General features: G+C 43.2%; 1 protein-coding gene across 5 annotated transcripts in view; it reads left to right on the top strand.

Annotated features, from left to right (window-relative positions):
* Positions 1 to 15,910, top strand: part of cgnl1 (cingulin-like 1) — a 226,906-nt gene that overhangs the window by 200,653 nt on the left and 10,343 nt on the right. For all 5 annotated transcript variants that reach the window (XM_072278440.1, XM_072278437.1, XM_072278439.1 and 2 more), the window contains exons 17-18: positions 8,732 to 8,840; positions 9,879 to 10,042. In XM_072278440.1, coding sequence (XP_072134541.1) covers positions 8,732 to 8,840; positions 9,879 to 10,042 — 273 coding nt within the window. The remainder of the gene's footprint in view (positions 1 to 8,731; positions 8,841 to 9,878; positions 10,043 to 15,910) is intronic.

The raw sequence follows: 15,910 nt of genomic DNA, 5'->3' as shown, positions 1-15,910 counted from the left end.
TAATGAAGTTATTAAAGCAAAATTAATAAAATTAAGAATTTAAATCCTGCATCCATGTTAATAATTTGGATGAGGATGTAGACAGTGTGATATTGTTATTGTTATCAGGTTATTAATGTCACATATACTGAGAACAGTCAAAAGCTTTGTTTTGCTCAGTAGCCATACGGATCATTTCAAAACACAGTGCTTTAAGGTAGTACAGGGATAAAGCAATAACAAAATGCAGAATAGAGTGTTATAGTTGTAGAGAAAGTGCAGTGCAGGTGGACGATATGGTGCAAAGGGCTTGACGATGCAGATTGTGAGATCAAGGATACTTGGTTAGTTCAAGAGTTTTAGAAAAGTGAGATAGAAGATGACCTTGAGCCTGGTGGGACATGTTTTCCAGCTTAAGTGATTGTATGTGCAGAGTAGGAGTGGTCTTTAATTGTGTTTTACTTTGGCAGTGAGAAGTAGATGGAGTCCATGGAGGGGAGGCTATTGTTCGTGATGGGCTGAACTTTGTCCATAACTCTGCAAGGCCTAGATGCTATGGCCAAGAAAGTATAGGTTTCCCCTGCCATCCAAAGGTAAAGCGTTCCTGTGAAATGGTTCGTAAGCCGAAATATCGTAAAGCGAAGAAGCAATTACCATTTATTTATATGGGAAAAATTTGTGAGCGTTCGCAGACCCAAAAATAACCTACCAAATCATGCCAAGTAACACATAAAACCTAAAATAACAGTAACATATAGTAAAAGCAGGAATGATATGATAAATACACAGCCTATATAAAGTAGAAATACTTTTCCACAATCATTACTGCACTGTTCTCCGTAGCGAAAATCTCACGCAAGCGCTGTCGGCAAAAACATGGCACAAGCGCTCTCCAGTAACCTTTAAGCTATGAAGCTGTCAAATCATATCAAATAACACGTAAAAATACACAGCCGATATAAAGTAGAAATAATGTATGTACAGTGTAGTATCACTTACCGGAATTGGTTCAGCGCCGAGCACACGGATGATGGTGTTAGACTGAGTCATCGCAGGTTGCGTGGTGCAGTGGCCCCCACCCTCCGGGCACCAACTGATACCGATCCGCGAAGCATGCAGGGGTGCAGCGGTAGCCGGGAAGCACACAGCACGTCTTTAAGAAAGAAGCTGAAATAAACATGCTAATTAATTAGGTGCCGCCCGGCACGTAACTGTCGGCCCAGATCAGTGCCGATTTCCGATTGCATTGTCTCTGATCTGGGCCGACAGTTACGTGTCGGGTGGCACCTAATTAACTAGCATGTTTATTTCGCAAACAACAGGAATTCTGCAGATGCTGGAAATTCAAGCAATACACATAAAAGTTGCTGGTGAATGCAGCAGGCCAGGCAGCATCTCTAGGAAGAGGTGCAGTCGACGTTTCAGGCCGAGACCCTTCGTCAGGACGGCCTGCTGCGTTCACCAGCAACTTTTATGTGTGTTGCATGTTTATTTCGGCTTTTTTCTTAAAGATGTGCTGTGTGTCTCCCGGCTACTGCTGCATTCTCCGCGAATCGCGGGGTGGTGGGGCACTGGGGTGTCATCTCGTCGTCTGTTTCCATTAGAGCAGAAAGGTCATCTTCTCCTGTGACTGCCTGCCTCGATGTCGAAGGTCGAGGTTCGTCATCTGCTGTGGCTGATGTGGAAGGCTTGCTTGACTGCTGAGCCTTGCGCATTTTTCTATCATACAGTTCTTTGTAAGGACTCAAACCATCCTGCAAATATCCCCTAAACCTACGTACCCTTTCAAAGTTAAAGTCGTACTTTATCATTGCAGCGAAAATCTCACGTAGTTGCTTCATGTTCAGTTCCTGGACGACTTCATTTTCCGTTTGCTACTGCATTCGGTTTTGATCGTTATCCTTTCCTCTTCCAATTGCATCAGCTCTTCATCTATCAGTTCTTGGTCATGGAATGCAAAACCTCTTCAACATCATGTTCGTCAGCTTCCACAAGCCAAACTCACTTTGTCCTTACTTCGTTCACCATGATCGAAATGCTTAATTATGTCTAGTTTTACACTAAGTGTAACACTCTTACGAGCTCTTTTAGGCTTTTCCAATACCTTAGAACTCATCTTGCAAACGGCTGCTCACAGGCACGTGTTTAAGCAACGCTGGTGAGATTGCAGTTCTGAATCCGGGGGAGAGCGGCTGCTTGGAGTGCGCGCTGCCTTTTATCGCGCGCTGATTTTCCCCGCGCACTGCTTTTTTTTCATAACAGTGAAAACACCTTCTGAAAGCGAAAACAGGGTACTAATGTAGGTCTTTCGTAACAGTGAGGTTTCGTAAAGCGAACGATCAAAAAGCGGGGGATACCTGTATACCAGTGCCTCTACTTCCTCAGAAGTTTAAAGAAATGTGGCATGTCCCAACTGATCTTCACCAATTTTTATAGATTCACCATTGCAAGCATTCTCTCCCAATGCATCACAGCTTGGTAGAGCCACTGCTCTAGGCTGTAACATCTACGTTACTGGACCATGATAAGCTATTGGTGCAGTCTCCTCTACATGGGTGAGATCCAGTGTAAATTTGGGAACCACTTCATCAACCATCTCCGCTCCATTCTCCACAAGCGGAACTTTGCAGTGGCTAAACATTTTAATTCCCATTCCCATTCTGACATGTTGTGCTGAGGAGAGGTCATCATCAGGGTGCATGCAGGAACAGCACCTTGTATTCTGTCTGGGTAGCCTCCAACCTGATGGCATGCATATTAATTTCTCCTTCCCATAAAAAAAACATACTGCCTCACTCTATTCTGCACTCTGACCTTTTACCTCTCCTCACCTGCCTATCATTTCCCCTGGGTCCCCTCCTCCTTCACTTGTTACTAGAAGGATTGAATTTAAGATCAGGGAGGTTGTGCTGCAACTGTACAGTGTAGTGGTGACACCGCACCTGGAATACTGTGTGCAGTTCTGGTCTCCGTACTTGAGGAAAGATATACTGGCTTTGGAGGTGGTGCAGAGGAGGTTCGCTAGGTTGATTCCAGAGATGAAGGGGTTAGACTATGAGGAGAGATTGAGTCGCCTGGGACTGTACTCACTGGAATTCAGAAGAATGAGAGATCTTATAGAAACATATAAAATAATGAAAGGGATAGATAAGGTAGAGGCAGGAAAGTTGTTTCCATTGATAGGTAAGACTAGAACTTGGGGACATAGCCTCAAGATTAGGGGGAGTAGATTTAGGATCGGGATGAGGAAGAATTGCTTTTCCCAAAGAGTGGTGAATCTGTGGAATCCTCTGCCCAATGAAACAGTGGAGACTACCTGAGTAAATATATTTAAGACAAGGTTGGATAGATTTTTTCATAATAGGGGAATTAAGGGTTATGGGGAAAAGGCAGGTAGGTGGAGATGAGTCCATGGTCAGATCAACCATGATCTTATTGAATGGCAGAGCAGGTTCGATGGGTCAGATGGCCGACTCCTGCTCCTATTTCCTATGTTTTAATGTTCCTTTCCTCCTATGGTCCACACTCCTTTCCTATCAGATTACTTCTTCTCCAGCCCTTGACCTTTCCCACCCATCACCATCCAGCTAGACTCTTCCCACATGTCCCACCCTTTTTTATTCTGGCATCTTTCCTCTTCCTTCTCAGTCCTGAAGAAGGGTATTAGCCTAAGACATTGACTATCTATTCATTTCCACAGATGCTGCCTGACCTGCTGAGTTCCTCCAGCATTTTGTTTGTGTTGCATTGGTGATGCTGGTTATTGAGTTTGTGGATGACATCGAAATTTACAATCAGAATCAAAATCAGCTCATGGCCAGTGAAAAAGGTCATCTAAGATTACAATGGGATCTGAATCAACTGGGAAAATGGGCAAAGGAATAGCAGATGGAATTTAACTTGGAAAAGTGTAAAGTGATGCATTTTGATTAAGATTTCTTTATTTATCTATCACCCGTACACTAAAACATGCAGAGGGGTGTGTCATTTGTGTTAACGACCAGTAGAACCTAGGAAGGTGCTGAGGGCAGCCCACAAGTTGCCATACATTCTGGCAGCATTGTAGCCTGCCCAGAATGCTTGGTGGAAGGATACAGAACGCAACAAACCACAATTAGTAACAAAACAACAACAGCAAAACAAGCCTCTTTCCTCCGTCCCACATAAACAAACAGTCCACTAACTATGGGATAGGTTTTCAGTCGCTAGTCTTTGGCTATTGGGCTTCAACTTCTAGACGACTGATTGACCTTCGGGCTCTGCTCTTCGGTTTCAATCCTGGGACTAGCCAATGATGGAATCCTAAACTCTAGGCCTGAACTACAGGTATACTCACTGACTAGCCTTTGTGCCTCCTGCTTGCACAGATTCCTGGTCACTGGCCTTTGAGCACAGAGTGGAGGCCTGGGCTCTGGATGTGCTTCATCACCTGTCCACATCGCTGGACTTGGAATGTGGAGCGCAGAGCAGAGACATGACCTCTAACTCTCCCACATCACTGTCCCTATAAGCTAACCTGACCTCCTACTCCCATCTCTGTACCCATAACCACCCCTATGAACTTTAAAAAAGATATCTAAGTCTGAGCCACGATCTCAACGAAGAATGCAGCTCGACAGAGGTGGAGACCAGATATCCTGCAGGAAAAAAGACCGGAGATTCTGCGGTTAAAGTAAAATTTTAGGTTAAAGCAGGGCAGGACATGCACTGTAAATGATCATGCCCTGGGGATAGTTGTAGATTAGACAGACCTGAGAATACAAGTACATTGTTGCTGGGAAGTGATAATACAGGGTGGTGAAGAAGGCATTTGGCATGCTCACCTTCATTAGTCAGCACATCCAATACAAGAGTTGGGATACCAGGTTTCAACTGTACAAGATAATAGTGAGGCCACACTTGGAGTACTGTGCACAGTTTTAGTTTCTAACTATAGGAAGGATGTTGTGAAGCTATAAGGTTGCGGAAAACAGTCACAGGGGTATTGCCGGGATTGGTTGCTGTGAGTTATAAGGAGAGACTGGATAGGCTGGGACTGTTTTCCCTGGAATGAAGAATGAGATTTCTGAAATCATGAGGAATGTAGATAAGGTCACCGTCTTTTATCGAGTGTGAGTGAGTCAAAAACTACAGGGCATAGGTTTAAAGTGAGGGGGGAAAAATTTAAAGGGGACCAGAGGGGCAAGTTTTCATACAGATGGTGGTGGCTATACAGAATGACCTACCATTGGAAATGGTAGAAATGGTATAATTATAATCTTGAGAGAGATTTAGATTCATATGTAGATAGGAAAGGTTTATAATATGGGCCAAACGCAGGCAAATGGGATTAGTATAGTTATTCTAGTCAAATGGACTGCTTGTGCTCTAGTTGATTTAACACATAAGTATATATCACTATTAAAATAACAAGAAATAGCTCGTCTCAGCTCACCTTTTGATGTTATTCAATGATGGCCTTTGAACAAATGGGTTAGAAGAGATGCACCATTGTGGCTAGTGGCTAGCGGCTAGCTGAGAGCCCAGAAATAAAGTGTATCCAGGTCCTTGGCTTAGTGACTCACATAGTGGGCCATAGACTAAGATGGGAGTCAGACGCAGTGTGTTTGCAACAGTTCTAACCCACCCAGCAGCAAGTTCCATCCATTAATTTAGTTCCTGTACAGAACTCCATGCTGCAAATCAATTCCCTTAAAATGAAAGACTCCAGGTACAACCAGACTTGACACTTGGCTCTAGCAATACATTCTTGTGGCCTAATTCAGATTAAGAAATACATGGTTAACTTGGTATCCTCAATCCAAAGATTGACTAGTTAAAATTATTTTAATTTGATTTATTTTCAAATCAACTTGAGCAAATTAAATTGAGTTTCAAAAATGCTTCAGCCAGGATCATTCCCCTGGTTAGTCAGGTTTCAACCAGGAGTCAAGTTGAATGCCCAGTACGTGTCTCATAATACAGCCCAGGCTTCTGGTTCCTACTACAAACCCCATTTCCAGAAAAGTTGGGATATTTTCCAAAATGCAATAAAAACAAAAATCTGTGATATGTTAATTCACGCGAACCTTTGTTTAACTGACAAAAGTGCAAAGAAAAGATTTTCAATAGTTTTACTGACCAACTTAATTGTATTTTGTAAATATACACAAATTTAGAATTTGATGCTGCAACACACTCAACAAAAGTTGGGACAGAGTTAAAATAAGATTGAAAAGTGCACAGAATATTCAGGTAACACCAGTTTGGAAGACTCCACATTAAGCAGGCTAGTTGGTAGCAGGTGAGATATCATTACTGGGTATAAAAGTAGCGTCCATCAAAGGCTCAGTCTTTGCAAGCAAGGATGGGCCGTGGCTCACCCCTTTGTGTCAAAATTCGTGAGAGAATTGTTAGTCAGTTCAAAAGGAACATTTCTCAACGCAAGATCAGGAGTACTTCGGAAAACTATTGCTACTCAACACAGTCCGTCGCTGCATCCATGTGTTACGCAAGGAGGAAGCCATACTTCAACTCTATGCAGAAACACCGGCGTGTTCCCTGGGCCCGAGCTCATCTCAGATGGACTGAAAGACTGGAACCGTGTGCTGTGGTCAGATGAGTCCACATTTCAGCTAGTTTTCAGAAAAAGCGGGTGTCGAGTTCTCCGTGCCAAAGATGAAAACGACCATCGAGATTTTAATCAGCGAAAGGTGCAAAAGCCAGCATCTGTGATGGTATGGGGGTGCATCAGTGCCCACGGCATGGGTGAGTTGCATGTATGTGAAGGTACCATTGACTCTGAGGCGTATATTAGGATTTTAGAGAGATATATGTTGCCATCAAGGTGACGTCTCTGCCCGGGACGTCCATGCTTATTTCAGCAGGACAATGCCAGACCACATTCTGCATGGGCTACAACAGCGTGGCTTTGTAGACACAGACTGCGTGTGCTTGACTGGCCTGCTGCCAGTCCAGATCTATCTCCTATTGAAAATGTATGGCGCATCATGAAGAGGAGAATCAGACAACGGAGACCACGGACTGTTGAGCAGCTGAAGTCTTATATCAAGCAAGAATGGACAAAATTTCCAATTGCAAATCTACTACAATTAGTATCCTCAGTTCCAAAACGACTAAAAAGTGTTATTAAAAGGAAAGGTGATGTAACACAATGGTAAACATGCCTCTGTCCCAACTTTTGTTGAGTGTGTTGCAGCCATCAAATTCTAAGTTGTGTATGTTTACAAAATTCAATTAAGTTGGTCAGTAAAACTATTGAAAATCTTTTCCTTGTACTTTTGTCAGTTAAATAAAGGTTCACGTGAATTAACATATCACAGATTTTTGTTTTTATTGCATTTTGGAAAATATCCCAACTTTCTGGAAATGGGGTTTGTAAATCCCACCACCCCCATTGATCTTGCTTGCACATACTCCAATTCTGACATAATTTGTTATTTTTTGTTCTGCCTGTACCTTAATGTTACAGGACAGCCAAAAGGCCTGTTCCTGGGGTTGGAGGACTGTGTGTGTGTGGGTAGTTGAGAGGGAGGAATGGGGCTTGTTTTGCTGTTGTTGTTTGTTTGTGTTCTGTGTTGCTCTGTTGAGCATTGTGGGCATGCAATGTTGGTGCCGGAATGTGTGTCTCCTGCACATCCTTAGGTTGTGTGAGTTGTTAATGCAAGTGATGCATTTCACTGTATGTTTCGATGTACGTATGATACATAAATGAATCTGAAAATCTTACTGAAGGATGTAGCAGGCTTGTGGGTAATGGGCCCTGGTGCTGTGATTTTTAAAAAAATTTGTTGTTTTCTACTTGTCCAGTCTTGATCCATTTATTTCAAATACATTTAAAAGTAGAGTTTCCTTCCTTGAAAATCTGCTTCAAAGTGATTTTTCCAGCCAGTGAAAAGCTGAATCAACATGAGTTTGGCATAGATGTTAAAAAGTCGACATTGAGGAAAGAGATTTAGCAAAATCGGAAGAGCTTGTTCCCAAGGCACAAACTGTTGGCAAGCTGATGAAAATATTTGACTGTGGATGTAACAATAATGCTGTTAAGGAAATGAAGTAATGCATAATGAGAAGTAGCGCTTCCTGGAGACTGGATCAGGAGCGAAAAATATAATCGCCATTTGCACACAGAAAGAAAGCAATTTGTGTTGATAGATTTGTGTCGATAAATGACATCTGGTTTAATAGATGGCATTCATACCTGCGTCAAAATGGATAATTCAGAAAAAGTGCGATAAAACCAGGACTAGCAATATATCCATGTCAGCAAAACTGCCCTGCTGCAGCTGTAAGCAGGTTTCCAGGAATGAGCTTGTATAGTGAGCTGAGATTAAACTGCTGTCTTGTGGTAGAGCTCCAGCATTGGCTTGTTTCTGCAATGATTTATTTTCCCCTAATACATTGTTTTGGGCTATCTAGTTACAGCTATTAATTCCTCGGCAGTGTAAGCTGTAGTCATCCCATTGGACCAAGATGCTGCTCTCTATTACTAAAGTCTCCCTCTTCAACTAGTCTTTGAGTCGTCTGATTTAAAAGCTCTGCACAGTTCTGTTGAATTTTCATTGCTAATGCTCCTGAGAAGTGAGTGAGATCATAGTGTTTTTTCAGTGTAAGCAATCATCGTAGATACTGCAAATCAATGTACAAATTGCAGCAGAACACTATAGGAAGGTTGACACGGTCAATGTAATACTGACTCTGGGATCTTCCTTTCATGGGTGCAATTCAAATGTGTTTTTAATAACCTTTTCAGAGAAAGATCTGCTCTGCAGCTGAACAATCGTAAACTTGAAAGAAAGGCCAAGGAGTTGATGCTGCAAATAGATGATGAACGTCTCCATCTGACAGACCAAAAGGATCAGGTATGTGAAACGCCAGAGATGACCTTCTCTGGCAATAAGTGGGAGATACTGGAGGGAGGGAGGCCTGTGAAGCTTTCAGTTCCTGAGAATCACTGTAACACTAAGGATCTGTACTAGGCTTAGTTGGGAACAACTAGGCTAGAATCACTATGAAAACTGATATTTATAATTAGCGCACCTGATTCCAGTTGGGTGAGCATTTAAGCAGAATCCGTTTGCAATAAAAAGCAAAGAACTGCAGGTGTCAAAATTAAAACAGAAAATACTGGAAATTGGCTTCTGTTGGAATGCGATTGACTGGGAGTGGTTCCGATGGAAGGCGATGGACTGGGAGTGGTTCCGATGGGAGGCAATGGATTGGGAGTAGTTCTGATGGAAGGTGATAGACTGGGAGTGGTTCCAATGGGAGGTGATTGACTGGGAGTGGTTCCGATGGAAGGTGATGGATTGGGAGTGGTTCTGGTGGAAGGCGATGGACTGGGAGTGGTTCTGGTGGGAGGCGATTGACTGGGAGTGGTTCCGGTGGGAGGCGATTGACTGGGAGTGGTTCCGATGGGAGGCAATGGACTGGGAGTGGTCCCGGTTGGAGGCGATTGACTGGGAGTGGTCCCGATGGGAGGCGATTGACTGGGAGTTGTCCCGGTGGGAGGCGATTGACTGGGAGTGGTCCTGGTGGGAGGCGATTGACTGGCAGTGGTTCCGGTGGGAGGCGGTTGACTGGGAGTGGTTCCGATGGAAGGCGATCGACTGGAAACGCTGCCTGACGAGCTAAATATTTGCAATTTTTTTGTTTCATTTCCATTTGGACTAAACTTGAAGTGAAATATGAAAGATTCAGAAGTCAGTGCAGTTTAAAATGCAGCAATATAAAGGGCAACTTGGACATTTAAATAACATGGTTTAAAGTAAGGGCAGGTGCTAAGTGTACTTATATTAATCTCAGTCATGGATTTATGAAACACAATTCAATCACTTTAAGATGTTTTCAGCTGGTTTGTAAGAAATGTGCGGCTTGTGATCACTCTCACGACTTTCTAGTTGAATCTGCGATTGAAAGCATTGAAAAGACAAGTAGATGAAGCAGAGGAAGAAATTGATCGGCTGGAAAGTGCAAAGAGAAAGGTGCAGAGGGAGCTGGAGGAACAAATCGAAACCAATGAGGAGCTCCAAGGCCAAATGAATACATTAAAGAAAGATCTCAGGTAGGTTTGTGTCTGTTTCCAGAATCCACTTGAGGTGTAGTTTGTCAATATGAGGTTAGAATTTATTCCATGGTATGTTGGACAATAAAACAACATTTTGGATCACTCTAATATTGCTCATTTAAATCAGCAACACAAGAGTTTTGGCCCTTGTCCTCCATGGGCAAAGCAGTAGGGCTGCATTAGAATTTGTAGGAGGTCGCAGGTCTTGGTGAGGACAACGAACGCAGCTTGTCACCTTTAGACAACATAAGATGTAGGAGCAGAATTAGGCCACTTGGCCCATTGAGTCTGTTCCACCATTCCATCAGGATAATTTAATATCCCTTTGACCCTGTTCTTTTGCCTTATCCCTGTAACTTTTGGCACCCTGACTAACCAAGAACCTATCAATCTCTGCTTTAAATATACTCAATCATTTGCCCTCCACAGCTGTCCGTGGCAATGAATTCCACAGATTCACCACCCTCTGGCTAAAGAAATTCCTTCTCATCGCGGTTCTAAATGGGTGTCCCTATATTCTGAGGCTGTGTCCGTTGGTCCTAGACTCCCCCACTATAGCAACCATCCTCTCCACATCCACGCTGTGTAGGCCTTTCAATATTTGATAGGGTTTCAATGAGATCCACCCTCATTCTTCTAAACCCTAGCGAGAACAGGCCCAGATATATCAAGCACTCGTCATACATTTACCCTTTCATTCATGGAATCATTCTCATGAATCTTCTCTGGAACCTCTCCACTGCCAGCACAACTTTTCTGAGATAAGATGCCCAAACTGCTCACCATACTCTAAACAACACACACAAAATGCTAGAGGAACTCAGCAGGCCACAGTGAGGCCACACCCAGGTTGGAGGAGCTGGACATCATATTCCATCTAGGTAGCCTCCAACACGATGGCGTGAACATTGACTTCTCGATCTTCTGGAAATGCCCCCATCCCTCACCATTCCCCATTCCCTTTTCCCTCTCTCACCTTATCTCCTTACCTGCCCATCACCTCCCTCTGGTGCTCCTCCCCCTTTTCTTTTGCTCTACCATGGCCATCTGTCCTCTCCTGTCAGATCCTCCCTTGTCCAGCCCTGTATCTCTTTCACTAATCAACTTCCCATCTCTTTACTTCACCCCTCCCCACTATTTCACCTATCACCTTGTGTTTCTTCCTCTCCTCCTCCACCCTCTAACTTTGACTCATCATCTTTTTCTCCTCCAGTCCTGCCGAAGGGTCTTGGCCCGAAACATCGACTGTACTCTTTTTTATAGATGCCGCATGACCTGCTGAGTTCCTCCAGCATTTTGTGGGGGTGTCTCAGCAGAAAATCCTTGCTCTGAAAATGATTGCTAACATTGCATTTGCCTTCCTTACCACTGACTCAAACTGCAACTTCACCTTTAGGGAATCCTGCACAAGGACTTCCAAATCCCTTTGCACCTCTGATTTTTGAATTTCTCTCCATTCAGAAAGTAGTCCATATCTTTATTCCTTCTACAAAAATGCATAACCATACTCTTTCCTACACTTCCCTACACATGGCTTTGGAGACGTTCTTCCAGCAAAGTGGTTGTTCTGTGTAAAGAGAAACTGAAGTTTTTTGTGCGAGTGGAATTGAAGTATTTCATTTTGCACCACTGTTATCATTGGGGGATTTCACACCAGTGCTGGGGGATGTTCTGTTAAATAATGGAAACAGATTTCCTACTGAGCACTCTTGACACCGAGAAAAGCGCACAAATTACTCTAATTGCTCAATAGTAAAAAGGTCATTTTGTTCAGAATTGTGTAATTTCATTTCTAGCCCCTGTTCTATTGTATGTGAATATTCCAATTGACTTCATTATATTTGGGCTGATTGTAAAGATCAGTGACAGACTTCAACAAGTATCTAGGGAATTTATTTCTTGAGCTTAATATCAGTTTCTAAAGTAGTGTGAGTCATAGAGTTATCGAACGCTAGGAACAGGCCCTTCAAAGGTTTCAAAGGCACAGGAACGGGCCCTTCAAAGGTTTCAAAGGTATATTTAATGTCAAGAGAAATGTATACAATATACATCCTGAAATGCTTTTTCCTCGCAACCATCCACGAAAACAGAGGAGTGCCCACAAAGAATGAATGACAGTTAAATGTTAGAACTCCAAAGTCCCCCCCCCCCGGCTCCTCTCTTTCCTACGAGTAAGCGGCAGCAAGCAACAATCCCCCCTCCCCCCACCGACAAAAAAAAAGCATCAGCACTCGCCACTGTGCACTCAAGCATGAGCAAAGCAATAGCAAAGACACAGACTTGCAGTATTCCACTGACTACTGGTTCACCTAGTAGTCGACATACCACAGGCTCTCTCTCTCTCCCTAATAAGGGAGAAAGAGATGTCTCCATTTCACAGCGAGAGGGAGACATAACAAACAACTCACTGATTTGTGATGTTAAAAGTCCATTGTGTTGCTTTTTCCAAGCTCTGTGATTCGCGCGCCCCCCCCCCCCCCCGTCTCCAGACCCACAAAATCTCGGACCTCTGAAGGCGAACAAAGCTCTTAGGCTGAGCCCTTGGCGTGCCGAACAACGGCCATTCGTGAAACCCCAAGAGCAGGCCCATTCCCGCAAGAACCGTAGTCAGCGTGTTGCTCCAGGTCAGGGTCCTGAAAGGGAAAAATAGAGTTTTTAAAGATTGAAATAGAACTGTTTCCAAAGGAGTTGCCATTAGGCGCCATTAAGCTCCTCTTTCAATTGCCTCCTAATCTACCATCTAGTGTTATGAACAGCAACAATAGATAGGAAACTGAGACGGGGTGTATAAACAAACCACGAGATTTATTAACCTCTGCTCAAAACATCGAAAAGTAAACGATCGACTAACTTAACCGGAAGTTCACAGTTAGGTGGCTATATCTAACACAGTCAAACTTAGAAACTATTCTTAGCGAATTCTCATCCAAGCACAGACCTAAAGTGGTAAATTCAAAAGTCCATGTGATTTATACAGTCATTAAGGAGAGACTTCCCCGAAACAACGATTCCTTCGAAGTAATGACGAATCTGCCGATCGCAGCGGAGAGATGCCTGTCCGAAGAAATCACGAAGAAATAAAGGAACTGACCTTTTGGAGGGTGGTCACTGCACAAACCTTCCCGACCTTGCAGGGGTTTCACTCAAATGTGCATGCCACGATTCCCGAACGAAGATTAAAAAGGTCGATCATTCCCAAGACACTGAATGACATTAACTTTACCCAATCCTTTGAACTCGGATAACTCTAGTAATGCCATGCAGAGCGACGCAGACACAACAATGCATGCTCGCTATGGCGTAGAGCTACGCAGAAGTATAAATCAGGCTTAAGTCCCACACCACCAGGTTCAGGAACTTCAACCATCAGGCTTCTGAACTAGTGTGGATAACTACCCTCACCTCAATTCTGAACAGATTTAACTTTCATCGACTCACTTTCAAGGACTCTTCAACTTTTTCTCAGTATTTATTTAGTTATTGATATATGAATGCACAGTTTGTCTTCTTTTGCACATTGGATGTTTGTCAATCTTTGTGTAGTTTTTCAATGATTCTATTATATTTCTTTGTTGTGCTCTGAGTGCCCCTCAGGGTTGTATAGTGACATATGTGTACTTGATAATAAATTTACTTTGAAATGTTTTACCTTTCACCTTTAACTTTATTTAATCTCCAGTTCCAGTCTCACCCAACTTCAGTGGAAAAAGCCGATCTATACCCCTCATAATTTTCTAGACTTCTACCAACTTTCCCCTTATTTTCCTACCCTCCAAGGAATAAAGTCCTAACTGAGTCAACCTTTCCCTATAACTTGGGTTCTCAAGACCCCCAACATCCTTGTAAATTTTCTTTGTAATTGTTCAATCTTACTGATATCTTTCTTGTTGGTAGGTGACCAGAACTGCACACAGTACTCCAAATCTTACACAATTTTGACATAACATTCCAACTCCTGTAGTCAATAATTTGATTTGTGAGGATCAATGTACCAAAAGCTTTCTTCATGACCCCATCTACCTGTGAATTTTGTATCTGTATTCCCAGATCCTTCCGCTCTATGTCACACCCCAGTACCCTACTATTCACTGTGTAAATCCTACCCTGGTTTGTCCTCCCAAAGTGTGACACCTCACAAGAGTGTGCATTAAGGTCCATCTGCCATTTTTCCAGGTGGTCCAGATCCTGTTGAAAGTGGTTGATGGCCTCCCTCACTGACCACTGTGTCCTTAGCCTTGATGTCAACCTCAAACATGCTGATCCAGTTTACCAAGTTATCATCCAGATCATAGATATAAATGACAAACAACAATCCCTGTGATACACCACTGGTCACAGACCTCCAGTCAGAAGGGCAATCATCTAATACCACTCTCTGACTTCTCCCATGAAGCCAGTGTTGAATCCCATTTCCTACAGGAGTGCTAGACTGACACAGCTGCTATCAGTTAATTAACATTAATCATGGCAGCTATAGAAATATTGGTAATAATGCTTTATTCATCTTCTTTCCAAAAAGAAAAGTTATATTCCTTTTTCAACCCTATCTCAGTTTCAGTGTATACTTGAAGGGTGAGAATTATTTGTAGGGAAAGACTGGTATTGTCTATGGTAAACGCAAAAGAGGAGGAAGGTTGTAACCTCAGCCAACTACTCTACTCCCTGTACACTCATGTTAGTGTGGCCCAATTGTGCTCTAGTTCCATCCACAAGTTTGCAGATAATACCACTATAGTGTGCCATATCTCAGATAACGATGAGTCAGAGTACAGGAATTTGATAGAGACAACAGCAATCCACTTAATGTCAGCAAAACAAAAGAACTGGTATTGACTTCAGGCAGGAATGTAGTGCACGGGCCCCTGTCTACATCAATGGTCCGTCCGGAGGTGGTGAAGGTTAAGAGCTTCATGCTCCAAGGATTGAACATCACCAATAACCTGTTCTGGTAGGCACAAAGGCCAAGGAATCTCAACAATGCCTCTAATTCCTCAGGTGGTTAATGAAATTTGGCATGTCCTTGTTGACCCTTACCAATTTTTAGTGAAGCACCATAGTAAGCATCTTATCTGGATGCATCATGGCATAGCATGGCAGCTGCTCTGCCAGTGAGACTGCAGAGAGTTGTGGACCAGCCTCAGCACACTGTGGAAGCCAGCTTCCCCTCCATCAACTTGCCTATACTTCTCAGTGCCAGCAGAATCAAAAGACCCTACCCCGCTGGACATCCGCTCCTCCCCCCCTCCATCAGGCTGGAGATCCTGCAAGACCCATTAGGCTTCTACCCCATCATTGTAAGAATCCCCAGGATGATAAAATGGACACTAGACTTCACAAACTACCTCGTTGTGATCTTGCACCTTATTGTTTACTTACACTGCTCTTTCTCTGTATGCACTTTATTCTGCATTCTTTTGTTTTATCTCAATGCACCCTGTAATGAATTGGTCTCTGTGCAAGACTAGGTTTTCACTTTACCTCAGTATATATTACAATAGTAAACTAATTCAATTAACTGTAAGACAGAACCTTGCCAGTTTATCAATGGGATTTAATGTAGGTATAGGGTGGTCTAAAAGTTTTGTCTTTACTGTTCAGGGGAAGTAGATTCTGGTAAACCTCTACACTTCTCTTGAGGCACAAGTCGGTAAGTGGTAAATGTGTTCTTGTGCAACACAAAATGCTAGAGGAACTCAGCAGGTCAGGCAGCATCTATGGAAATAAATAAACTATCAATGTTTCAGGCTGAGACTCTTCATCAGGACTGGAAAGGAATTCTTCAGTTCCCCACTTTGGCCTCTTACCTCATCCCTTCACCTGCCTATCACCTCCCCCTGTGCCCCTCCTCCTTCCCTTTCTCCCCTA

The sequence above is a fragment of the Mobula birostris genome, chromosome 14 (genome assembly GCF_030028105.1).
Source record: "Mobula birostris isolate sMobBir1 chromosome 14, sMobBir1.hap1, whole genome shotgun sequence".
Lineage (NCBI taxonomy): Eukaryota > Metazoa > Chordata > Chondrichthyes > Myliobatiformes > Myliobatidae > Mobula > Mobula birostris.
This window is presented reverse-complemented; position numbering and strand designations above follow the sequence as displayed.